This window comes from Prionailurus bengalensis, chromosome X, assembly GCF_016509475.1.
Source record: "Prionailurus bengalensis isolate Pbe53 chromosome X, Fcat_Pben_1.1_paternal_pri, whole genome shotgun sequence".
Lineage (NCBI taxonomy): Eukaryota > Metazoa > Chordata > Mammalia > Carnivora > Felidae > Prionailurus > Prionailurus bengalensis.
Genome location: NC_057361.1, coordinates 9582135 through 9609231, shown reverse-complemented (window position 1 = coordinate 9609231; position 27097 = coordinate 9582135). Strand labels below are relative to the sequence as shown.

The following is a 27097-nucleotide window of genomic DNA, read 5'->3' as shown; positions in this document are numbered from 1 at the left end:
TTTGCCTGTAAAGGGGGGGCTAGGTAGTAGACGTTTTAGGTTTTGTGGGCCAAGTGCTCAGTTGAGCAACCACTCAACTCTGCCATGGGAACTCGAATGTAGCCATAGATGACGCATAAACAAATGCATGGAGTAGGTTGAATGGTGGCCTCTTCAAAGATATATCCACTCTGTGAGTATGACCTTCTTGGAAAAAAGAGCCTTTGCAAGTGTAATTCAATTATGGACCTTGAGAGGAGTTCATCCAGATTATCCGTGTGGGCCCTAAATCCAATGACAAGTGTCCCTATAGGAGAAAAGCAGAGGGAGATTTGGGCCCCACAGAAAAGCAGGGAAGGCCATGTAAAGATGGAAGAGGCAAGAAAAGGTTCTCCCCTTGGGACTTTGGAGGGGGTATGGCTCTGCCACTGCCTAGATTTTGGATCAGTAGCCACCCAAACTGTGAGAGAATGAGTTCCTGTTATGTTAAGCCCCAGGGTTTGTGCCGATCGGTCACGGCAGCCCTAGGAAACAAATACAATGTGCATGGCGAGTACCAATAAAACTTTATTTATAAGAACAAGACTTGATCCATGAGCCATCGTTTGCCAACTTCTGCTTTAGTATAACATGAAAGCTGAATAGATCAGCAGGCTAAAACAAGTTAATAGATACTTAACTCAGACCCTCCTAATGCACAGAGGTGCATAGATATGTGGGTTCAGGGACTTTGAAAGTAATCCAAGTAATCAAAGATTAATTTTCAAGATAGGGAAGAAACGCAGGCTTACTGTTCCTTGTTAGAGATCTTGACTAAGGTCTGATCAATTTGAGACAAGAAAATAATCTTGGATTCCTTCTAGAAGGGTGTAGGGACTTGGCTTTTGGGATGATTTTAGAGACACAGAAAGATGTGGGTTAGGAACTGGGGTCTATACCAGGGCCTGGTTTCCCATAAAGCGGGGGGGGGGGGGGGGGGCGGTGCGGACCAGGGACGAACTGGTCTAAACAGACTTCGCGCTGTATACTTCTTGGGTCTCAGGGGGAGTTTCTGAAAAGGAGAGTGAATTTGCCACCATCAGAGGATGCGAATCCCCTAGCTATTTGGGGCACACGCCCTCACCCTCATTCTCAGTGTAGAGAATGGGGAGAGATTGCTGAAAGGTTGAAGTTCCATTCCTTCCCCATGGGGATAAGCTTTTGCCCCTCAAAATTTGATGAAACATTACATTGTGAGCCACTATAAACTGGACAGAACAGGAGCCCTTGTTCCTGTGACTGCTTTTGAAATGGTGGATTTAGTTTTCTTCATGCACCTGGACAATCTTAAGAGTCCATGAGGAAAAGGTTTGATTTTCAAGATAAACTCGCAGATTTGAAAATAGAAAGCCGAAAACTGGTTTTCCGAACAAAAGGATGGCGTCACCCCACTGAACTGATCTTCGCAATTTCCCAGGCCAGCGGTGAATTGTCCACAATCTCCTAGCTCAGTGAAAACGCGTGATCCCACAAATGTTCACCACCAACGCCAGCGCCCTCTCGCCACCACCTTTTGGTTCCTTCCCCGTCACTTTCACGCTCAAGTATTTCCACTCCTGCTTCCCTGCCAGTTGTTGACAGAAGTACTGGGCATCCTTCTGGGTGTGGTGCGGAACTTTCTTCCTAACCCTTTCCTTGCAAGCTAGGTTCCCAATTCCGATGTTACAACTGAGAAAACCCAGACATAGAGAAATAAAATAAAAGAAATAAACAAAGAAACAAACAAGCAAATAAATGACACTCCTAGGTGGGGCTGGATCACATCTAGTTATAATTCGAAGTTGCCTTCTGGCATGCTTTGTCTACCTCTCTCTGTTTCTCTCAGGTTTCCCTTTTCCTATGAGTGTTTCCACCTGACCAGCCATCATCACAAACTGGGCACAAATCTGTTGGGTTGCGTGTGTCTATCAATAACCTACCATATATTTACGGAATGATCATTTATGTTTTCTGCTAAGGCGACAGGTGAGAGGATTTTCCTTCCCCCCTCTCTCTTTCAGAAACAGTGACAATGGAATTTGTTCTTAAGAATTTCCCTTTCTTTTAAAAGAAACCCTGATTATAATTTTTTTTAATGTTTATTTATTTTTGAGGGAGAGAGAGCACAAGTGGAGGCGGGGCAGAGGGAGGGTGGGCGGACAGAGCGATCTGAAGCGGGCTTCATGATGACAGCAGCGAGTCCGATGTGGGGCTCAAACTCACGAACTGCAAGATCATGACCTGAGCCGAAGTCGGGCGCTCAACCGACTGAGCCACCCAGGCACCCCACGATTCTAAGTTTGTCATGGGTCAGCAGCTCTGGTTTGAATGCTAGTGTCTGTCCATCAGCCACATTTACTGGGTGTCCACTGTAGATGTAGGAAAATAATCAGACACTAAAGAAAAAAAAATCTAAAACAAATGAAAACCACCCACCCTCAAAGCAACCCTTAACACTGCAGCCCTCCTTGTCCTCACTCGTGAGCGATCTCATCCTGTCAAGTGGCTGAACTTGTCTGAGGCCTTTGCCATCTTCCTGCTCCCCCTACAGAGCTAAGGTGGCTGCTGGGGTCCCATCTACAGGCCCAAGTCCAAGGGCTGGGTGATATCCAAGTCCTGTTGGTAGAGCTCCCAGGATCCCGGATGTAAGTCTGATGTAGGAGGAGGTGCCCAGACACTGAGGCCTAGGGCCCCTTAAGGAGGGACAAGCCCTAAAGGTGGGGGCTCGTAACTCCTGCTGGGCATCCTGTGTCATTAGTTCTCTGCATCCTGACTTCTGTAAGAGCGAGGCAGTGAAAACTCAGTCTTAAAGACAGATGTTCACTCCCTTCAGAATAAGAAAATCACTGCCTTTGAAACATATTCTTCAGCACTTCTGAGTGATGTGTAAAATATGATGGAAAAATCGACATTTTCATTTAAAACATTCGACCATATCAGAATTATCTGAAGGCTTTTGCATTACATTTGGACACTAGATTTTTGTAGGAGTACCATTTTAACTTTTCAAGATACATCTTTATTGTTGTCAGGTGGGGTGGGGGAGGGGAGGGTCAGTGCTTCCGGAGTTCAGGAAGAGAGTACCTGTTTCCTGGGTCCCTGTGTTTTTCTTATTGGCCATGTTAAATATTGACCTCCTGGAATCCACGAGTAGCCGGTAGTAGCCAGCAGTTAAGCAGGCCAGGTTCATGGCATCTGATGATTCCATCAGGAGCGTGATGGGCTATGCAAAAGAGAATATTTTGGTTAAAGCCATCCCTCCTCAATAAGCTCCCTCAGGTGACAACACTTGGATTCATGCTTATGAAATGTAACGAAGAAAGTTACCGCGCAATCACGTCATCGGACAAACACGAAAGGTCAGAAGTCACGCCGAGAGCCTTACTGAAAAACATTTAGGTGACACCATCTTGAAAACACAGGCATTTTGAATCTTTTCAAGTAATATGGGAAGGGGAGGAAAAAAGGTCACATTGGTTTCGTTTCCAAATAGTTAACATTTTAAAACTTGATAGTTAAGGAGTCAGTTACCAAATTTGAACCCATGATCTGGGAGCAAAAAAAAAAAAAAATCACAGGAAGATTAAGTTTGGGTTCATAGTGAAAATTAGTGTTGAAAAGAAGTAAAAATTCCAGCGGAAATTACTTCTAAGACTGAACGCAAAGTGACAAAAAGGTCCAGGAAAAGGATGCTTGTAAAAGAAACTGGAAACAATGAGGTTCTCATGTAATTGGAGAGGAGTCCTGGGCATATGGTGAAGGAAGTGTTCAGTTGAAGCATTCATTCTTGTTGAATTAGAAAGGATGACCGACTGGTCTGTTCTTGTTGAAAGAGAGAGAACTTGAGAGAGGAACAAGGGAGCAAGACAAAAGCCGACACCCAGAGAGACACAGAAACGTCCGTGACCGGCTCTTGCTTTCATTCCCGGGTAGAGGATCCTGGCCAGGTCTGATGGCCCTGGCTCTGGAATCTAACTTCCCACGAAAAGCCCACATACTACGTGATGAACTGCCTTCTCTTTCCATTTCAGGTGAGGTCTCCCCTCAAGGCACCCCACAATTCTTTCATGTAAGCAGGAAACCACCGGTAGGGTCTTGCCACCTACTTCCGTCGGGCCAGATTATCCCGTTATCAGGTATGTGATGACTGCATCCAATTCACTCTTTCTCCTACTCTTTTTCCACGGGGGGCGGGGCATTGTTCTTAGCATCTTTGCTCGCAGACGGGGCCAGGCATTCCGAATCTGTTCTTACACTTCCACTGCTATGGAGTCAACCGGAGACCTGGAGTCAGCCCATGAAATGCCACGAGCCGTGGCCACCATGTCTGAGCTCCATACTCTCCCTTCCATGGTCACTTCTTCCTGCTGCAGAGGACACTGAGGCTTTTCAGTTTGCTGTGTAGACAGAGCCCTGGTGGGAGTGGGTCCTCCCTGCCTGTTCTCACAGCACTCCCCCTGGTCCACGCTCTTTCCTTTTCTCCGTGGAAACACAGCCACGTTACCGTGGCCCAAATCCAATGACTTGTCTACTACTGGGACAAGAAGGTAGGGACAGGGGACCCGGATTATTTCCTATCAATTTCCTGTTTCTGGAATAAAGTTCTCCCCTTTGACGACAATCTCAGATTATTATTTTAAATGGAATGGCCATGACATTCATAGGGCCCGATGTGCTGTCGGTACTAATTGCTATACCACAAAAAGACAGACTGACTGAAATACTCAGCTTTTCCCAAAGAATAAACACATACGGACTCAATCTGACAAAAGGGAATGGGAGTTCTAAATAAAGTTGGGAAAAATCTCCCTGACTCTCTGTACATGAATATTCTAGAAGGTTAGCAGGGAAAAATCTCCCCATTCTCTGTGATTCATGTACTCTGTCCTCAAATCACACAGCTCTTTACTGAGGGCTGGAGCCCTCAGGCCTGGGTTGGGTGGATTTTCGTCCCTCCCAACCCACCCCCTACCGCCCCTGCCACCCCTCACCTTGTCACATTTCTGACCCTTTGCACACACTGAAAGTTTGACTGCTTTGTAAATATCAGCGGTGTTATCACAAATGAGCTGTTCAGATCGAGGCCCTGTGTCAACATCTGAAAGACTTACCTTCACATCCAACACATGGAGCTCTACCCTCACCAAGCTTTCTTCCTCGGTAAACATCTCGATCCTGTTGACGTGGCTGAAGTCAGCTAAAAGAGCCACCAGATTGGTTTTGGTGTTTATGACATGGCTTATGCCATATCGGGGCCCCACCAGAAGAGTCACTTCTGAGCGCTTTTCTGCCTGCTGAGAGATAGTGACAAAAATATAAAAGTTCTAGACCTCTAAAGCACCACGCAGAGTTGAACCCGAGAATCTGTTCTTATAAGATTACATTTTCTTTAGACAGGATTTTTCGGTGATATTGCACCAAATCATCCAATTAGAAGAACCAGACATTATGATTGCATCGAGACTCTGCTAAATTATGAATAATGTAGAAAGCAAATGTTATCATAGCGCATATTTTCGTAATCATGAGACACTTCTAGAAACGGGGATTTTTTTTTTCATTTTTAATAGGAAAGCAACTTCTGGCCCAATGATTTAACAGAAGGCCATTGTTAGCGTGCATGAATTCTCTCGGTTCTTCATGTTTCTTTTTCTAGGGCATTCTGCAGCGGCGTTATCTGGTTTAACATTTCTTCTCATAGTTTCAGACTGTGGTGCAGTCGATTAGAAATGAAGGCTGGAAAAGATTCACAGCTGATTTGCTTTTGTCATCAAAGGCAGCTCATCCAAGACAGCCTATGGCAGTGACATTTTGCAGGCTTCTGTGGCTTCCAAGAGAAAGCAAGAAAAAGCAATTACCACTAATGTTGCCTTGAACACACGACCCCCGTACAGTCGAAGATCACTGAGGAACTTGAGATAATGGACCTTGGCTTGCAGTGCAGAGAGCTGAGGAGAGAAAAGAAACCTCAGGTGTTAATTCCATTGGGGGTGGGTCATACTGGGCCAGGGTGCTCAACGAATGAAAACAAGATGGTAAGTCTTCCCACCGAACCATCGGTCATCGGGGACTCCAAGAGTCCAGTGGTGCTTTCCAATCGCGGGTAGGGACGGGGCGGGCTGCGTCCAGGAGACTCACCTGTACACAGAGTTTGGGGGAGCCATTTTGAACGCATCATAAAAAAAAAGTGCTGGATTGTAGGGGTGACTGGATGGCTCAGTCGGTTGAGTGACCACCTTCGGCTCAGGTCATGATCTCATAGTTCGTGAGTTCGAGCCCCGTGTTGGGCTCTGTGCTGGCAGCTCGGAGCCTGGAGCCTGCTTCGGATTTTGTGTCTCCCTCTCTGTCTGCCTCACCCCCGCTCGTGCGCGCTCTCTCTCTCTCTTTCTCTCAGTCTCTCAAAAAATAACATAAAACATTACAAAATTTTTTAAAAAATACTGGAATATTAACTACACCAAAATGCACTGCCCTTCATGCAATTGTTAGCACTGTTCAGTCATCCCACTCCCTTCAAAAGCCCAAAGCATTTTGCAAATCGATTTGAAAGCAAACCACTTACTCTTGGCTAGAAAAACTGACCTTTATAGAAAAACGGTGATGAATAGATCTTAGAGCAGTTATCCCAATTATTACAAAACCAGTGGGCCATGCATGAAAAAAATCATATCAGGCCAATTAAAAAAAAAAAATTAGCTTTGGGCCAATCAGAACAGAAATTAAAAAAAAATCTTTCGGGTTTAAGTTTATTTATTTAGTCATCTCTACACCCGACGGGGGGCTCGAAATCACAACCCCGAGATCAAGAGCCTCATGTTCTACCGACTGATCCACGCCGTCCAGCTATATTTCCGTGAGTGGAATGATCACAGAAACGAGGAAGTAAGGCGACGGTGGCTGATAGTGTGTCAAACCTGATTTTACCTTTTAAAAAGCCATGGGGTGAGGAGGGAACAGAAATAAGTACGTTTCAGCCAGTAAAAATGACTTATCAGAGTTACCCACGTTTCTATGGCCGGTATCAATTGTTAAGTGTTCTGGGTTGGTTTCACTGCTTCCAATTTTATAAGGCCAGTATTTTAAGGTTCCTCTTTCTGGTTCTTGAAACCTTTTGCTTTCGATTCCCTATGAACATAACTCTCTATTCTGACCAACAATCTATTTGAACGTGGCCTTTGTGTTTCTTCTGATTTAAAAAAAAAAAAAAAAGGACGGAGATTTTAACAGTAATGATGGTGAATGGTAGAAATAATTTTATCTTCCCTTCAAAAGTAAGATTTAATTCAGTGGTTGTCAACCTGGGCCGATCTTGTTCCCCAGGGCACATTTGGCAATGTCTGAAGACATTTTTCTTTGACATAATCGAGGGCATCTTGGGGGCAGAGAGCAGGGATCAGCTGAATACCACACAATGCGCCGGAACACCCCCCCCCCCCCCCCCGCAAAGAATGATTCCAAATGCCAACAGTGGTGTCTGGTCACAAGGACCCTTGCTGCCTGCTGTGCATTTAAGCTGGTCTGCGTGGTAAGCGGGAGCCTGATGGGATGGGAACTTGCAATCCTATTCTCTAATCACAAGGTCTCAGTGGCTATGCAAGGTTCTCTTGCACGCGCACGTGAATGTGCACACACTCGGTACAAGAAGGAGTCCGTAGCTTACAAGAAATAAATAAGCTTCCAGAAGAACACGTAGTTGTCACTAGTCTTAGAAACAGGTTAATAGTCAAAAAAAAGGGGGGGGGGCTGGGGTTATACCGTGTTACTGCTTCTGAAAAAGTGGTACTAAGTATTTTATTCACGGGCTAATTTTAAACATTTTTAAAAATGCATGCAAGCCTTTCTCTTTAAAATCCATTTTCTATTAAGATGCAAATGTGATACCTTTTTACCCGGTGGTACCAAGTTTTGATTTGCTTTGACAAGGTGTGAAAGTGCTTTCTTTATGTTCTTCTCTTTCATGCTTTGCAGCACAGCAGAGGGAAGAAAAGTCTCTAATCCCCATTCTTTTCTGCAATAAAGAGCAGATCTTTAATTTCACATCCTTGTGATGATTAGTTATCTAAGGCAAAATGGCGCTCTGATGTTCGATGGAACAAATGAACTCGGGGAAAGGCAGGAAATGGAGATAGGTGCCCGATTAGGGAGGCAACTTTGAATTTACACTCAGGAAACATACTATCTGATCATTAGTACATCTGTTTGCATTCTAAAGGAAACGTATTCTTCCCTCTCCAGAGAGAATGCGTTTGGGACCAATGGGAACTGAAGAGACAATTTATCCAACCCACCTCTGAGTCTCGTTGAATTCATTCACATCTCCGAGTATGTAGTTCCAATACAATTTCTCTCCATTCCTTTGTCTTTTGCTCCCTGTCTGCCCACACTGTGGCTTTGTCTCTTCACTTAGAAGGGCCCATGCAACCCCTTCATGCCCCCAAACCATTCTGCCCTCCCCTTCTCCTTCACCAACGGCTACTTCACTAGAAACACACACTTCTCTCCCGGCCAGAAGATCTGGCTCCTTCAATCAACATTTCTTGCTGCGTGTGCGTGTGTGTGTGTGTGTGTGTGAACGAGGAGTGCCTCTGGTGTGGCATCAGGGTGGGGTTCGTGATCCTTAAGTATGTGTGGCAGTGGTGGGGAGGCGCAAACATCACAAATAGGGGTGGATATACAAGAAAAACAGATAAAACTGGGCTAATATATGCGTACAGAGGTCCTATTTCCCCAGCAATGACTACAACCCTACCCCAACAAGTTTCCATATTTTGAACTCTACAAACTCTATCCGGATTGGTCATGTGCCCAAGCAGTGTCTCCTAAGTTATGAAGTTCTTCAAGAAGGTTTAGTTATTTCTCCTACTCCAGATCCTCTCCAGAGAAGGGTAGGAAGACAGCCTTCCCCCACTGGATCAATCATGATGATGGTGTTTTTCATGATCACCGTTTCTTCCTCCTCCTCCCCCTCTTCCACTTGTATTTATGATTTCTCCCCATCATCTGGCACTCCTTCTGGGGTGCCTGGGAATTCCGCTTGTATCATTATTTTAGATCATTACTTTTCGTATCTGTATAATCAGACCACACGTTCTTTGATGCTGAGGATTATAATTTATACTTACTTGAACTTTCTACCGTCCTAGTGTGAATACCACACAAAAGGCTCAGTGAACAGTTGTCCGGTGAGTGGACTGATTAGTGAGAACCTTATTGTGGACTCTGTAAGATTCTTCCTCAAGCCAGTTATCTCTGGGAGGCTTCTGACTGTACCATATTCAAACTGGTAAAACGTGTGTACAGGCAACGGGAAGAGAAAGGCATCTAAGTTGTCTGAAAACCGTGTCAAGTTGGACAGGCCACCTTTTCATATGGAAGCCAGTATCTTCCACCCCCGGGAAACATAAGGAAGGGGAACGGAGGAGGGGCTGAATGTGTCTGACTGAGCGGAAGACCTCTTTGTGGGCGGAGTCTCTCTCAGGAGATAGTCATGGCCTGTGTGGCAACAGATAAGGCATCTGTGAAAAAGACTGGGTGGAGAATGGAAGGCCTGAGGCTCTCAAATCGCACACAAGGATCTGTCCGTCGGCGTAGACAGGAGAACCGAGACTTTTGAGAACAGTGGCCTTGGAATCAGCAAACCGGGGCTCTGATCCTCCCCAACGCGGGCTCCTGAACTCATTGGGAAGAAGCCATTTTGCTCCCTGGTGGGTCCGCCTGGCACCTTGGGAAGTTAGAAAGGCTTAATAGGCAGCCCATGGGAAGCTTCTTTGGAAGGTGGGATTTCAATTAGCTTGCATATCACTTGTGTAGGCGGAGAGGGCTCTAGGGCTTTGAGTGTTACGTGGAGATGTGGCTTCGGTCCTGCCACGAACTTTGAAATAGGAGCGTTCCTCTCTCTTAGCATTAGAGCGGCCATGATTAAGAGAGCAGCATGGCTGCTCTCGGCTTCTGAGCCACCTGCCAACGGGAAGCATACAGACGGGGCGACAGAGGGCTCTCTTTGAAAGGATGACCCTTCAACAGACCTGAGGGCAACACGACTGCCTTTTTCTAACAGGGAATCTTCTCTGGCCAACATTCGAATCGTGAAACAAAATTTGATTGTATGGCATCCTTTCCCGCGGCCACATTTCTTTACCACAGATACCATCCTTCCTGATTACGGCTAAGAGCATTACTTTCATACCGTATCTTAGCAATCTAAAGCAATCTCAGGTTACACAGGCCGCAGTCTTAACACAGGTGCTTCTACTGATCACACGACCTATAGCACAAGATGGAGTCCCACTGCCTGGGTTCGAATCCGGACCCCTCTAGTTTGCAGCTGTGTGACTTGGGCACATTCCTTAGTCATTATGTGCCTGGGTTTGCTCATCTGTAAAATACAGCTAAAATCCTACTGATCTCCTAGGGATGTCGTGAGAATTAAAGAGCTTAATGTCTGAGAAGCACGGAGACCAAAGCTTGGCTTGGAATCAAGTCCGTTTAGGAATTTTAAAACGTACGCTTCGCTTTCAATCTGGTCCTCATTTTAAACAATTCTCTAAAGGTGGGTTATGTAAGAAATGGATCTCTTCCACCAAAAATGAACATGACGTTCATATATTTTGCCCATGTTTATAACAAATGCCCTGCCACGAGCAGGATCAATTTTGGAAATCGAGACATGCATCGAAAATACACTTGGGCGTTACGGAGGCAGCATCTTTGTGCCTGAAATGGCTCCGAGAGCCAACACTTACTCAATGTATTTGAGGGAGATTTTCTGTGTTTGCTTGGTGGTGACGGTTGCGATGTACATTTGCAAGGCTGCCAGCCGCAGGGCTATGTCGTATTTCAGCTCGGGCCCAAATCGCTCCTGAACCACGTCGTTACAACTCTGCAAAAGAGACCAGCAGAGGGCGCAGCGTGTCAAAGAACCGGCGGCCGGCGCGCTGCCTCCGAGGAACAGGTGACCCAGTGTTCCAGCTTCCCGTCAAAGGCAAGGGGGCTAAATGTGGAAACATTTCCACCAGGCTGCTTGGAACCCAGTCAGTATTTAATCACATGCACAAACACAGGGACCGCACAAAACATTTAACATTCACCGACAAATGAGCTGCTATTTAAATATTTAGCTTTTGGTAAAAATAATTAGGAATTCAGGTACGAAATTTCCAAACACAGGTGCTGCAACTGAACGCGCAAAGCACTGATAGCAGCATGCGACTTGTGCTGGGCTTGGAATCTCGGGTTCGAATCCTATTCCTCCGCCTCCACAGGGGTGGGAACTTGGGCAAATCCCTGAATTGTGCCGTGCCTCGGTTTCCTCCTTTGTAAATCGGGCACAGTAGTGCTTCCCCATTCACAGGGCTGTGGTGAGGAGGACACGGGCTAACAATGTGAAGCCCTGGGAAGCCGTGAGTGCTCATACGCGTCAACCGCAGTCATCACCAATGTCATTAACTTCCATTTAGCTCTCGAGAGCAGTTCAGGGGGGAGGCAGGTTTAGCAAGGGGTAGGACAGCAGCAGCCCCGGCCTCACACCCACCTGCTTCGGAATCGTGGCTTTGCCAATGCCCACCTGTGCCTGTAGCTTCAACCACTTTACTCTTGCAGCCTCAGTTGGCTCGTCTGTGCGATGGGGACTCACACTAATGACGCCGCTGGAGCAGTGCCAATACTGAATGTGCACTCACTGAAGCGTAGCCATTAAAACCCTCAGTTCACTCCAGCGGTGACCCGCCCCTGCTGCGACTCTGAGGGAGTCACGCCACATCTCTGGGCCTCAGTTTGCTCATCTGTAAAAGGGAGACGCCTACCTCACAGGGTGTGTGGTGAGCATCAAACGCAAGGGTGGCTGAGAGCGTGTTGCAGCTTGCAAAGTCTAGTGTGACCACAGTGACTGGTTCTCACCGGGCATGCTTGCTCGTTAGGGGCAAAGCACTGAGCTATACGTCACCTGGAAGCACAGCGTAGCTTCAGCATATTGTGTGTGTGTGTGTGTGTGTGTGTGTGCGTGTGCGTGTGCGTACACACACACACACACTTATTTTTGTTCTGGAAAACTAGGCTTTGGGGCTAGAAACTATGATATTTAGCCTCTTTCTTCCTGCTTTGCCTCGTCCCAAGAAGATTTCAAATGCAAAACTGTATCAGAACATGTACCTCTTTTCCCAGCAAAGCACATTTGTGACCCCATCATGCATTGACTTTACCAAATGGGAACATGTACCCCTGAATGGTTTCTGCACACAACGTTTACCCTTCAAATACTTACCCATGCCCTACTGGTGCCATGCAATGCACACTCTGTCCCCGGGCTCCAGGCTCGTGCCTCTCAGCTTGTCCCCTTGCTCCTAAGAGGGAAGTCACCTCCTCTCCCTGCCTCCATCTTTAACATGGGCTTCTACCTTCGCTCCTCCTGAAAAGCTCACACCTATCTGGATTGCACAGCACTCCTTATTGGAAGCAGGTCCGGTATGAGGTGGGAGATAGGGTGGTCTGAGTGAAGGCAGCCATTTTGTTTTGCTGTTGGGTTTACCAGTTATTTCCAAGGGACACGCCTAGGGGTGTCCATAAAGGGACACCATGGGGTTGAGGCTCATCTTACAGTCTCATGAAGGATGAGGGAGAGGAAGCCACTTGGCACAGCACCAGGTCACAATAAGCACTCGACACAGGATTAGAGCACAGGATTTAGAGACAAAGACTCCAGGTGTAGTCCTAGGCTCTGTCAGCTACTCATCAAACGGCCTCGAACATGGCATTTCCTCTCTCTCGAGTCTGTTTTCTTACCTGAAAAATGGGCTCACTCTCAAGGTTGCTGGTACATCTCTAAGGATGTTTCACAGACTGGAATGTGCTTTATTAGGCTGAGTCACCACTAGGACTTCTCCTAAGAGTTGTGACTGGGATAGTTTTTTCCCTTTCATACCCTGTATTTAACCAGACTTCTGGGTGAGTTCCTTGTCAAGGTGATTAGTCACTTAATTACATTATATAATTAGTTCAGACTGATCCTGGAGAATTAGTGTGAAGTCTGATATATATATATATATATATATATATATATATATATATATATATTTTATGGCACGAATCATACTTTTATTACTCATAATCACATTACTTAAAATACAGTTAACACAAGCAAATGGTGGTCATTGTTTTGCCAAATAGAGGTCCCGATAGACTACTTTAGGCCCACAGAAAGTTCATTTATCATGAACATGTTAGGTATTAAAAAGGCAACCGAGGCTGTTCAAGTGTTTTAAAATATTTCGTAGCCTCTCAGGTGTTGTCCCATTTACTAAATGGTGTAACCATCTTTTTCTTCGTAGATATTGGACAGGTAATTATGAATTACAACAGTGTGAATTACCAGGGCTTTCTGTCACTATATATACTCACATCTGCAGAATACCTCGTGGCCCAGTAATGAGTAGGTGATTAACAGATGTTATCACCCTCAAGCCTCTATTTCCATTGCCAAGGTTCATCTAGTCAATGGCTATTGTCCTCAACAGCAACCCACAAGGTTGACTTGAATTTCGTCTTTGCAATGTACATTGCACATTATATAGAGTAATGTATATGGTAATATACACTGTAATGTACATATGGCTTCTGCTTACTCTTTTGTTCTCTAGGCTAATTTTACGGCGTCTTTTTGGTACCTTAAAATCGACATGGGCACACAGCGCCATTTGCAGATCCACTGACTTCTGTTCGACAGAGAAGTTATTTTGGACATACCTCGCATTCTGTGAAACAGAGTCGGATGCCAAGAAATTCTCATTTCTTATTCTCAGCGGAGGACATATGAGACGATGGTAGCTTAATTTTGGCCCAGCACACATGGCTTCCCACCTCCTTTCCTCCCTCCACTGGCTAATCCTCGAAGGGGTGGCGGGCTAGTCCACCACCCGTGCAACACCCAAGGGGGGACAGTAGAAATGTCATCGGTCTTTTGCCAGTCCCCCGGGGCAAGATCGCTGGGCAGGATCTCTGCTTCGCAGAACAGCCCCACACGTATAAAAAGTGTCTCTTTTGAATCAGGAAGATCTCGACGAACTGCATTAGATTTGAATCGACACACCTTAAACAGAATTGTGCTTAGCAGTCCTCCTGGTCTACCTAAGAGGTCGGTCCTTCCCAGGAGAAACACAACCACATTCCTTTTTCGTAAAGGCCAGGGGCGTTTTAAAATGGGATGTTTAGAGCAGAAGCAGAGTAGAACAGTTTCGAAGCAGCACCTTGTGAATGGGGTGAGTACATAATTACAGCGATTGACAAGTGAACGCATCTGTCTACAGCCACGCACTGACTGGCACCTGTGTAACTATTTAATTGCAACTAACAAGCCAAAAAACGTAGCACATCATCTGAGCAGCCACGGCAGAGCCCCAGCTTGATTCTCAGCAGGGCTAGGGGAAGAGGCAGTAACGCATCGGCTGAGAAGCAGGCAGTCACCTCTGGGTCACTTGGCCTGCTGGGGAACAGGGGATAGAGTTGAGGGGTCCGGGTGGCCCAAGTTTAACATTTAAAAAACCCAGGTCATGACAGTTTCACTGTTCTGGGTAGGAAACGGTATAAAGTACACTGCACATATCTTTACTTGCCTTTTCCAGATGACTCAGGATTATCTTCATGAACGTCAATCATCCTACTGAGCTGTAAGTACCAGAGTCTCTTCCGAAGAGCACTGAGGTGGGGGACGTTTAAGTGAGCCTTGCGTTTAGTGCCCTATGTGCTAGAATGTTCTAGTACATCCGGCTTCTTTTGCCTTCGGTTTAATTTCTGTTCTCCAGGGATTCTTGCCACTTTAATTTATGTCCCCATTCCCAACCTCTGGCATGCACCTGGCCTCTGTCTCTGTGCCATCTTCTACCTGTTTTCTTTTCCCACTCAATGTTTTAAAGACTACGGGAGCTTTGAAATATACAAGAAAATACTGAGACTAGTAAAACAAAACCAGTGTATCAACTACCTAGGCTGAACAAATGTTTCTTTTTTTTCTTTTCCCACCTTCTTTGTTTTTTATTTCTTATGGCTCCAGAAGTCTTGGCCTTACACAGGTATGTCTAACCAAAGGGGGCACGTCTTTGGGGTTTTGTTGTTGTTTTTTGCCTCACTTTGGCACTTTCTCCCTTTTTTGTCAGGGGAGGTTACATTTAGGTTTACAATCTCTGAATAGTTTCTAATGTGAGATGCTTAAACTTCAGGTAAATGGGTTCTTACTGTTTAATGTGATTGTACTGGGAATTTAAGCGAGAGTAATGGGTAGCAGTTAGGGAAAAATACAAGAACATCTCCTAAAGTCAGACGAATAAATTCCCTTTGGGGCAAACTAGCGAAAGACTCATCTCTGGAAGCCTTGTTTTTTGAGAATTATAACCCAGAATTAGATATAGTCAGTCTGCAAAGGATACTTTTTTTTTAAAGTCTTATTGCCTTGAAATGAATTATTCCATTATAAGGAATATCCTATTTCAGAACAGTCTAAGCACCAAATAAATGAGTGCATAAATGAGTAAATAAAGGGCAAAGGGAAAAAAAATCTTTTTCGTAGCAGAATGCCAATTAATCAATGAAGAAGAAATAATGGAATTAGAAAAATCATCATTTTAAAACCATTGCAGTAATAACGGATTCAGGCAAGACGCATGAATGAATACTGAAATTGGTGAGTGAAAGGGTATTAATTACTCTCCACAAATTACCTGTCAATCACAAAAAAAGTAGTAACTTCTGGATGGATAAACTTGGAGAACGTTGCCTTAACCAAGAGTCAAAGTTAACCTCGTCATGAAGGGGACAGACTGACATCATCATATGCCTCTGCCCAAATGACATACCCTCAACCTAATCAGGAGAGAAACATCAGAGGAACTCGAATTCCGAGATTTCTACAAAATAACTGGTCAGCACTCCTCAAAAGTGTCGAAGTCTTGAAAGTCAAAGAAAGAACGAGGTATGTTCTGGACTTAAGGAGATTAAAGTGACATGATACCAAGATGCAAAATGGGATCCTGGAGTGGATCCTGTTCTAGAAAAAAAAAAAAAAAAAAAAAAAACTGACATAAAGGCCATTTTGGGGACAGTGGGAAGAATCTGGATATAGGTTGCACACGAGGACAGCAATGCATCGGTGTTACATTTCCTTATTTTGTTAATTGGACCATGATTATATAAGACAGTTTCCTCGTTATTAGAAAATACACACTGAGGTAGTTAGGGGTAAATGAACATGACTTGGTAAATGACATTCATTTACCAAATCAATGACCATGATTTGGTAAATGAACTTGTGTGTGTGTGTGTGTGTGTGTGTGTGTGTGTGTGTGTGTGTTGGGGAGCGGGACAGGGAGGTGAGCACGTGTTCATACTTATGAAATTATTTCAAAAGTGAAAGTGGCAAAACAGAGTCATCTCATGATGCACTGAGCGTGGGGTGGGGGCCAAAGAGAAAGAAGATTCCAAATGAAGGAATTTAGGGGAAAAAACCCCCAAATTCAATTTATCCCCCAATATTCATATGAAACATGCCCAAATTCTCACATACCTGAACGTAGAGATACTCGAATGCAACTGGATCTCTCCGTAAAAGGTCAATTGGATCCTTCGGGACAAAGCTAATGCGGAAAAGACACCTCATCTTATGGGAGCTGGGCCGCTGTGTCACCTAGAAGAGCAGACGGATCGCAAGAATCCTTCAGTGCAGGCAAAGGCAACTTTGTTTGAACGCCAGAGAAGGAGGTGGTGGAAGGTCTTTTACTCTGTGTCATAGATACTCACTCCCCGAAAACTGCTCAGACCCTGGGTCTTGCTCCCCAGAAGCAGACCCTGACATGAGGGTCTTACTAAAGAACTGCTCCCAGGAGAGGCCAGTAAGGGAGTGGGCGAAGCAGGTCAGGCAGGAGAGGACACTAAACAAAGGCAATAAACCCTCATCACGGAGCCACCGGACCACTGAAAAGTCCTTGGTTCCAGGCCGTCCCAGGGGGATGGGAGTTTCCTGATGTGGACGGAACGGGTGCCAGGCGTCTGAGGTTGGCCCTCTGAAGAAGACCGGAAACTAGGAAGATGCAAGTTTGGGCCCGTGCGCTAATTCTGGAATCCACAAGTTTCCAAACTACCCCGCACTTTTTGGTATCACGACATCGTTCAAATCGTTCAAAGGAGCTTCAAATACTCCACAGGTTCTTCGGGGCTGAGGACCAGGGACCGTTTTGTTTTTCCTTTTACCCAGCGCAGCATGCGCCGGCTACTAGCGGTTAGGTTTCGTAATTCGTAATTCCTTTTGCAACAAAAGGGAATCGGCCGATGAATAGTAGGTGCTTAATAAACAGGTCAATGAGTGCATTGCCCTTGAATGTGTTTTCTATGGATCTGTATGCAGTTTCACGGACTTGTAACTACTTTTGTTTTTTAGAGGACAAATCTGGCAAAATAAAAGTGTTCATGAACTGGAATTTAAAATTCGAAACAGGAACAGCAATAGCCTCATTGAACCCCGTGTTGTGTGTGTGTGTGTGTGTGTGTGTGTGTATTCTTACAGTTTACATTGCTAATTGTGTTGAGTAGAAGAATTTCAATGGGAAAACACATACTCCTTTTAAAGGCATACTGAGAAGTAGAAACCCTGACCCAGCTTTCTGGCTGTGGGCAGGATCACAAAGCCAAGTGGACTCACGAGCCCATGGGCCGGGGGCTGCTCATCGCTGGCTGGTGGTCAAGCAAACCAGGAAGAAGAAAATACGGGCACCTAAGCGACCAGTAGTGTGGCTCGGGTCTGCTGTGGGGTTTTATGGGGATGTCCTAGGGTATTTTGTCTGAAGGTCTGTGCTGATGTTAGAAAGTCAGGTATCATTTATCTCCAGATCCTTTCATTACTGCTTAGAATCCATCTTTCCTGAATTTTCCACAAGCGACCTTGAGCCTATTTTTATCGTCAGTAGGCTACACTAGTTTTGGGCAATAATGTAATGCAAAAAAAGTGCTTTAGACTCATTAGAAACAGCAGCCCATAAAAATAACAGTCCCTAAAACAAGAAAACAATTTCCTGGAAACGTACACATTTCTTATACTTACTCTCATTTCCTACCATGCCTATAAATACTTTATTGATCTAGCTTTTCAAATGCAGTGATTTCAAAGGCATATAGCTGATTCGTTTCAGGATATTTAAATCCATAAGTTTTCTTTTCTAGGGAGCATACTTGAAGTTTTAACACTTTGCTTTTCGTTCTGATAAACACAGCCACTTCTACAAAGAGAAGGGAAAAATCAGTGTTGCAGGCTTTCTGCTTCCTTCTAACATTTTAACGGGAATTTAAAAACCTGGAGATCAGTCTGGAATGAGAAGTCATGGTTGCCTAGCTCCAGAAGACACGTTGAAAGAATCTTTGTCCTGCTAAACCAGCAAGAAGCTTTCCCATGAAGGCTGTGCGGTAGATAGAAGTTCAGAGGGAGAGTGCATCTAGCAATATCAAAAGGTTGTGGGAAGTTTCACTAGACTCCTACTTACTGGCTGTCGGCCCATATCCCCTTGGCATTTATGACCACGAGCTGAAGGCTACTTCCTGCAAACACCGGTGACCACTGGCCAGCACCAGGCGACCCTGCGCGGCCAGGGAGCACCCGTCCTCGGAAGCAGCCCACACCACCACCAGCCGGAAGACGGCCCTGCCCCACTTCCCTCCCTCTCCCAGTGTTTCCGGATCTCTCCTCCCCATAAACCACGGGCACCCAAACCCTTGTCTTAAGTTCGGCTTCGGGAGGAACTCCGAGCCAAACAGTGATCTTGCCCATGTGGGATTCTGAATATCGGGGGTTGCTCCCCTGTAACAAAGCATAAAGTAAGTCATCGGTTTCCAAGGGAGTTTTGGCACAGGTTAAAACAAGAAACGATCATTAGAAGCGGTTTAAAGTATCTCCAGGTAGATTCAAACCTGAGAAAAATAGGTCAAGTGTAGATCGAGGGCTGTAAATGTACACAAACGACAGCTTTATAACTAATTCCCTGCACTGAGTTGGACTGAATCAAGAGACTTAGGCATGTCGTGGGACCCAACTCGCGGGGCACCAGCTTTTAATTACGCGGCAACCGCGAAGACTTAAATGCGACAACGCTTTCTGCTACCCCGTCTGTCTGGGGGGCACCTCCTGCTCCTCCTCCTGGTCTCCCCCTCCCTAAAGTTCCCTCCTCACTCACAGAGCTCTCCTCCGTAAGAGGAGTCGGCTGAGATCCCTTCTACCTCCGGCAAAGACTGCGTGTGCGGAATCACGAGAGAAAGGAGGGTGCCACGCTGAATTCAGCAGCCAAGCAGCCTGCCTGTCTCCCCAGGGAACAGATGGGGGTGGCCAGGAACTGGGATGCACTGGTGGATCCAACACTGACAGTGAGCAGCACTGGGGTGGGCATTTCAAGCCTCCACAAACAGGCAAGTGTGCACCCAGAACTTAAGACAACTAACTAGGATTCTGATTTAATTTAAATAATCTCAGAAGCCATTTCTTTTCAACGGTTTCGAGAGATGCATTGTCAAAGCAGGCAAACAAGTCCTTCCCATGACATAAAACATGATTCTGCGGAGCCACATTCCCAGTGAGTATGTTGCATCCACAGGACTCCTGAAACAGAATGCTACGGGCACCGGTGACAGTCGCAACAAAGTTTATTACAATGAGAGGCAAGGCCAACCGATCGGGACCAACGCTCTTGATAAGAGTGTGGCTCCGAACAGCCGGGGTACAGAGTTTTTAAAGCCGATCACATCGTTTTATCGTTATCTGGGAACAGAACAGAGAAACGGTTCCCAGATGAGTTAGAAACAGTTGCCAGATGAGTCAGAAACAGTTATCGAATGAAGTGATTATTTTAGACTTTCTGCCGCTAAGTTGCAACCAGTGGATCTCCTTGACCTTGTCTCTGATGCTCTTGTTTTGAGCTTTTGTTTCCTTCATTGGTAAAGCCTGATTCACAAGAGTATGAAGTATGATTTACAAGAGTAAAAGCAAGGCTGTTATCTTTTGACCTTCAGTGTCAGAACAAAGTTGTTACTTTTCAAGCTAAGCGTTCACCCTACACTACAATTTAACCCTTACAAGTACGTGCCGAGTCTTTAGCAACTCCGCACGTGACGCCGACTGACGGGCTACAGAAAAATGAACAAAATAGAGAAGCGTCACCTTGAGGTGTACAACCCATTGTGAATGCCAGAGCTTTCTTTAGTGGGGATCCCCAGGGCCTCAGTGAGTACATTGAAGGGAGGAGAGGACAGGGGAATTCTGGGGCCAGATGGCCTCGGCTCTCACCGGCAGGCATAATTTCTGCTCTCACCTGCGAGTGTGATGTCACACACCTGAGTTAGAGTCTCCTGTTCATGAAGCAACAGCAGCTTGGTTCCGGCCCCTTCCGTCCTCTGCTCCAGCATGAGGGAGAAGTGTTCGATGCCTTTGATGGAGAGCTTCTCTTGAAGAGTTAAGATGACATCCTTACAGAGGAAACATTGACAAGATGCTATCAAAACCAACACGGCTCTCTTGCAGAGTTTACCACGACCGAAAAGTGTTGCTCGAATAGGCTTCGGATCTGTAAGTTTTATACGATGCCTGGATCCTGAAGCTTGATATTCCTTTTTCCTGACCTCTCCCACCACCCCGGATCGTTATGGAGTTCAGAAACAGGGAGGCAACGGGGGGACTAGCTGGGGGAGGTGCTCGCTTGTCTTAACTTGGAAAGCTTATCAATAACTTGTGCAGTGGAGTGGGTTCGGTTCCCCTTCTTCTAGATGGGGGGGGGCAATTAAACCACCTTGGAAAGTGCTCTACCCCAGGGGTGGGCAGAATACCCCCTGTATGCCAAATCTGCTCCCCCCCACCTGTTTGTATAAACACAGTCACACTCATTTGGTTACATAGTGTCGATGGCTGCTTTTGCCCCTTGCATCGGCAACCGAGATTGTATGGTCTGTGAAGCCTAAAATATTTGCTCCCTGGTCCTGTACAGAGAACGTTTGCTGACCCTTAGTCTACCCTTCTGTTAAGAGCATGCGGTAATGGTTGGAATGTGGGATCTGGAAAGAATCTGGTTTCCACACCCGGCTCGACTTCACGTTAGCTGTGCACCTCCGTGCAAGTTATCAAACTCGGAAGTGTCTTAATGCCCTTATCTATAACCCAGGGATGATGAGAATACCTTATAGGTCAGAACAGATACAAGGACTGAATGAGTTCATACAGAGAACACATTTATTGTGGCACTGTTTGACAGAGGTAGGGCACTAGAACAATATACATATATTAGCTTTTATTCTTTTTTTTTTTCAACATTTATTTATTTTTGGGACAGAGAGAGACAGAGCATGAACGGGGGAGGGGCAGAGAGAGAGGGAGACACAGAATCGGAAACAGGCTCCAGGCTCTGAGCCCAGAGCCTGACGCGGGGCTCGAACTCACGGGCCGCGAGATCGTGACCTGGCTGAAGTCGGACGCTTAACGGACTGCGCCACCCAGGCGCCCCTATTAGCTTTTATTCTGAATCTCTGGGGAGGGTACAATGAACAAGCAATCCTTTAAAGGATTAAACCTTTAGGATCAGATAGGTGTCTTTGAAAATGAAAAAAAAAAAACGTGACTTATTTTTTTCATGATCTGAAAACTAGTAAATGAGCTCTCGTTTGAAATGAAATTAAAAAAAAACAAACCCATTACTTTTTTTTTTCCATGTCCTCAAAAACTAAGTGATCTCTCGGGATAATTTACACGCCGTCGCTAAAAACTCCAAAGAACAGTGCTTTTCATCCTAAGGCAATTGTGCCCTACAGCAACATTTGGCCGCTTCTGGAGACCATTTTGGTTGTCACAATGGGGTTGGAGAGGCTATTGACATTGAGGGATGTGGCTGAACATCTTACAGTGCACAGGACAGCCCCCACAATAAAGAATTCCCTGCTCCGGGGGCGCCTGAATGGCTCAGTCGGTTGAGCATCTGACTACGGCTTAGGTCACGATCTCAGGGTTCGTGGGTTCAAGCCCCGCGTCGGGCTCTGGGCTGACAGCTGGGAGCCTGGAGCCCGTTTCAGATTCTGTGTCTCCCTCTCTCTGACCCTCCGCTGCTTGCAGTCTGTCTCTCACATTGTCTCAAAAATAAATAAACATTAAAAAAAAAAAAAAAAAAGAATTCCCTGCTCCAAACAAAGTATCAACAATGCCAAGATGGAAAAACCCTGTAATGACATGGAGGTTTTTTTTTTTTTTTTGAAGTGATCTCTCTGAAATTTTGATTCTTCCCTATAGACCTTTCTCAGTTTCTTCAGACCCCTACAAAACAAAGATCCCCACACCCACTCACCACCCAAGAGTGGCATTCAACACAAATGCCTCGACTATACTGAATTTCATAAAAAGGTCCTCGGCTTCCTAATTTTTGTTCAAGGCCCAGAAAAGAACGAACAAAACCAGCCTTTGTGTGGCAACAAGCATGTTGTAAAATATTCTCCTGAATCACCCGAGAGGACACTGGGAAATCGATAGCAACAGCTTTTCTCCACTGCGATACTGTAGCAAGAATTTTGGCAAATGTTGTTAAACACCATCATATCGTTCGCCGTGAACTCTGCACTGTTCCCTGTTTTCTCCTCGCCATCTGCCACCCTCAGGGAAGTCAACCTCAGTCTCGTGTGGGTTCCCATAATACAGAGCCCGCAGGGAATTAACAACAGGGCTCTCCTTTACATTTACGCGTATTTCTGTTAAGGAATGCATTCAAGTCTTTACGCGGATCTTCAGGTGGGATGGCGGGGGGCAATGGCAAGGCGCTTTCCTGACCACTGGGTATCAGAGAACAAGCTGGAGCTTCAGAGGGGTTGTAATAATGCAGCTCGAGGCCTTCAGACTACGTCTGGCCATGCCCACTCATTTCCATATGGTCTGTGTAGAAAAGGATTAGTCCTGCCCGAAGAAAGGTCTGTCTCTTTGCTCCTGGCTCTCGGGAGGTAAACTGTAAGCCCTTGGAGCGTACTGCCTGCTAGAAGTGTCTTTAGCTGGTGGTCAGATAGATAGTAGATAGTCTATGTAAACGCCGTGATTTTTTTGTGAGAAAAAAATCTGAGCAAAAGCCTGCCCACCTCTAGGCTAGCGGATCAATAATGAGAGTAACACCCCACCGTACAAGGATCGTGAGTAGGAATAAAGGAAAAGGGCTTCTGTCAGTCATCGGTATTTAAAACGAGCAGCTTTGCACGGAGTTGACGCTTGCCGTGGAAGGATTTTAAGGATGGCTTACACCCTCCGTCATCAATCTAGAACATGGTCTGCTCTATGACCTGCTAGATCGCCACCTATTCGAAGCAATTCCAAACAGGCCACCTGCTAGTATCGTGGCAGGAAGAATGCACAGTGAGTGGGCCTTCGCAGAAATGCTGCCACTTATAAGGCCTATGCTGATTAATTTAAACGCCGAGAATGAGGGGTTGACTATTGATAGACGTTTTTATCACAGACTTGATGTTCTCTTGATACATTATTGTACAGATCATCACTAGGTTTTTTTTTTTTTTTTTTTTAAACCTCAATAAAACCTCTTTTATTGTGCCATTTGAAGAAAGCCTATTTTAGGCTGCTGGAGGCATTAGGGAACAATCAATTTCGGAACACACTTTTGTCCAATAAAAAATAGAATATGCACTTTTCTTCCCCAGGAAGGAAGCATGGAGGGAAAGAACCCATCTGCTTTGTTATAATACCCATTATGTAAAACTCACCTGTGGCTTTGCAATAATAGGACTGTTTTGCGCCTCTTCCTTTTCACCCCTTCTCCTGAGAAGCACGCCTCGTTTCTGCCTTTTTATGCATTATTTCCATGAAATTGGTGACAGCAATTAAAAGTAAATGCTATCTTTACATTACTCTCGCCCTGGTTTTTGCTGGACACCACAGTAACAGATACTCAATGAACGGCTAACGTCTTCATCCTCTCGGTGGCGGACATCGCTACGAAATCATACTGGCTTTGGGGCAGGGTGCCAAGCCTTCTTGGGGACAGCCACACTATTTTAATTAAACTGGAGTTGCATTAAAGTGACTAACCCTAGCGATCTGTCAGTGATAGCATGTTATATCATTTTGCAACACACACACACACACACACACACACACGCAGCAGAACCTTCTTAATTAAAGCTTCTGGTTTTGGTTTCTTTTTAAATATTCATACGCGCCCTTATTTGGAAGCCACCAAAGAAATCTCAGCAATAAACAGGTAGTTCTGAGAGAAGGTGCTGTCACACGAGACCGTACCTGCCGGTGTCCAGGTGGAGAGTTTAGCGGGTCCGCTTACCTTTATGGAGGTGCTGCAGTCAAAGCGAAATGATTTGGTCTGCCCATTTTCCAGATACACTTTCAAAACATTTGGCATAAAAAGAAGTGAATTATCCTTAACAGTTTCCTGTTTAACAACGACAACAACAACAACAAAGAAGATCAAAGTAGAATTCCGCTCTTTGCAGAAACAGCACCTACCTACAATTTATTCTAATCACGACATAAAACACCGCCACCACCAACTGAACTCTCTAAGGCTAAAAGGGGTCTCTCTGGTGATATCTGAGTTTAGTTGTTCAGAGGAAATCTCTTCTTTTCCAGCTGCAAATAACTCAGTCGATTCAAATGAAAGAACGTTTTTCCATCAGAAAACAAATCAGATGAATTTCTTTTTCTTTTTTTTTTCCTCAATCAAGGTTTCCCAGTAGAACACACAATGACAGACATGATGCCTTTGCAATTAAGCCACAATGCTTAGGACAACACGCACAGACTTTAGCAGAGCAGGCTACCTAGAAAAGAACGAGGGCCAGCAATGATGACGTTTGAACTTGGCAGAAGTCATGAAAAGGGAGTACCGAGCATTCACAAGCTTTAAGTATAAAGTTATTTTATGAAATAATTTTTAACCCATTTAGGAATGTTCCTTAAACTCAAAGGGGACATATAAGGAATGAGGTAGTGTGTTAGAGATTAAAATACTAAGTCTAGGGGCACCTAGGGGGCTTAGTCGGTTAAGTGTCCGACTTTGGCTCAGGTCACGATCTCAAGGTTCACATGGGTTCGAGCCCTGCCTCGGGCTCTGTGTCGACAGCTCAGAGCCTGGAGCCTGCTTTAGATTCTGTGTCTCCCTCTCTCTCTGCCCCTCCCTCACTTGCACTCTGCCTCTCTCTCTCAAGAATAAACATTAAAAAATTAAAAAAAAAAACAACTAAGTCTCTAACAAACATCATAACTTAAAAATAATTTAAAAACAGATGCTGGAGACATGACCAAAAGTAAACAGCAGAAACATAGTCCTTCGAATTTTCTCTTTAATTGGAAATAGGGGGAGAGGGCAGGGGAAGACGGAAGGCATGTTGGAGGAGTTCTGCCAATCCTTGGAGTGAACTGTGTTTCTCCCATGTAGCCGGTCACGAAGTCATAGGAGTCAAGTGGAACTCGGCAATCCTGAAACCACATGTCCCTTGTTTACAGATGAAGAAACTGAAGACAAGATGTCCAGAGACTGGCTAATGTCCTACCGCGAATCCAAGGGAACTCAGTCCCTGAGCATTTCCAGAAGAGGCTCCGTGGCTTTCGCTTCCTGTTCCTTTCTCTGAATTTCCTCCCTCTCCTTTCTCCTGTGGACTTCACACATGACTTTCCTACTACCCGATTCACTGAGTTGGTTTGCCTCCAACTCGACACGAAATAATACTCGATGACTCAGCAGAGCAAGAGCAGATGGAAAATGAAGATGGTCCCAAAGGTTGAGGAGCCGACCTGAGACTGAAGGTCCCTGCCACACACAGGCCTGTGATGAGGCAGAGGAGCTGCGGGTGATGACTGACCCCAAGAGCTGTCCTCACACACCAGCTACCTTGAATGGACCTGGTATACCCAGGGCAAAAATAGCCACAGAAGCTTCTAGTCTCCTATTCTCTCTAAAGACACATACACTGGGGCACCTGGATGGCTCAGTGGGTTGGGCGTCCGACTTCAGCTCAGGTCACGATCTCACATCTCATGAGTTCGAGCCCCACGTCGGGCACTTGCTGACAGCTCAGAGCCGGGATCCTGCTTCAGATTCTGTGTCTCCCTCTCTCTCTGCCCCTCCCCACACGTGCTCTCTCTTTCTCAGAAAGTAAATAAACATTAAAACAAAATAGATGCATACACTGATGACCCAATCTCATGCTCGGAAGCTTGAGAAAAGATGGGGTAAGTTTCAGATGACCTTCTGTGATATCACAATTCCTCTGCGACTGGAACCTTCCGGCCTTAAACTGGGATAGTCTTGTGAGATGGTAATGGATGCTAAGTGCTTTCAGGAAGACAGGGATGCCCTGTGGTGAGCAGGACAACGTGGGGTGAAAGGGGGCCGAGAGGATGGTTTGGGACGTGGCAACCGGGAGGACAAGACCACAGCTGAAATGCTCACAGGGCAGCACAATGACAGCCCTAGGTCCCCCCTGCAAGCATCACATAGTTTCACAGATTGGCCAGCTGACTCCTGGACCCCCAAGTGGGGAAGGCACAGGTCAGCAAGTTCTGGAAAGACACTTGGACCGGGAGTGCCGAGCTCAGGATGTGCAAGCCTACATCTGCAAATCCAGATCCAGGACCACCCTCAGGGAAGAGTCTGTGACCCCTAACGAGCATGTCATGGATGAGATTTTATCCTTGTGACTCTGTTTAAACACTACCACCAGCAACAACAAAACCCGAACAGCCAAAGCTGGTATTTCAGAAGTCCAAAAACTATTAGTGCCTTAGATGACAGCTTTCGAAAAGCAAAAAACACTATGCTAGATTTTCTTGGGCAAAAAAGAATCGAAAATACAGCAAGTTATTGATGTTGGCGCTATTCATTTTGAAGATCAATTATGTGCCTGAGTAATCATGATTTCTATTGAGACCCATTGACAGAGATCCGGGCAGTATTTCCTCACTTCTGGTTGCATATATGAAACTTCCCCATTACTTTAACTTGTCTCCATTTTGATTAATTGAAAGGAAAGAGACATTTAATTTTGAGTAAGGAAAAACTTAGGGAAACCTTTCTCAAAATATATAAGGGGAGGATGC

General features: G+C 45.5%; 1 protein-coding gene across 4 annotated transcripts in view; it reads right to left on the bottom strand.

The window, feature by feature from the left end:
* The window catches only part of FRMPD4 (FERM and PDZ domain containing 4), a 540986-nt gene that overhangs the window by 9981 nt on the left and 503908 nt on the right, over positions 1-27097 (bottom strand). For all 4 annotated transcript variants that reach the window (XM_043570799.1, XM_043570798.1, XM_043570800.1 and 1 more), the window contains 8 exons: positions 24324-24431; positions 20347-20478; positions 16544-16663; positions 10740-10876; positions 7879-8005; positions 5856-5945; positions 5109-5291; positions 3082-3220 (listed from right to left, as the gene is read on the bottom strand). In XM_043570799.1, the coding sequence (XP_043426734.1) occupies positions 3082-3220; positions 5109-5291; positions 5856-5945; positions 7879-8005; positions 10740-10876; positions 16544-16663; positions 20347-20478; positions 24324-24431 (1036 nt within the window). The remainder of the gene's footprint in view (positions 1-3081; positions 3221-5108; positions 5292-5855; positions 5946-7878; positions 8006-10739; positions 10877-16543; positions 16664-20346; positions 20479-24323; positions 24432-27097) is intronic.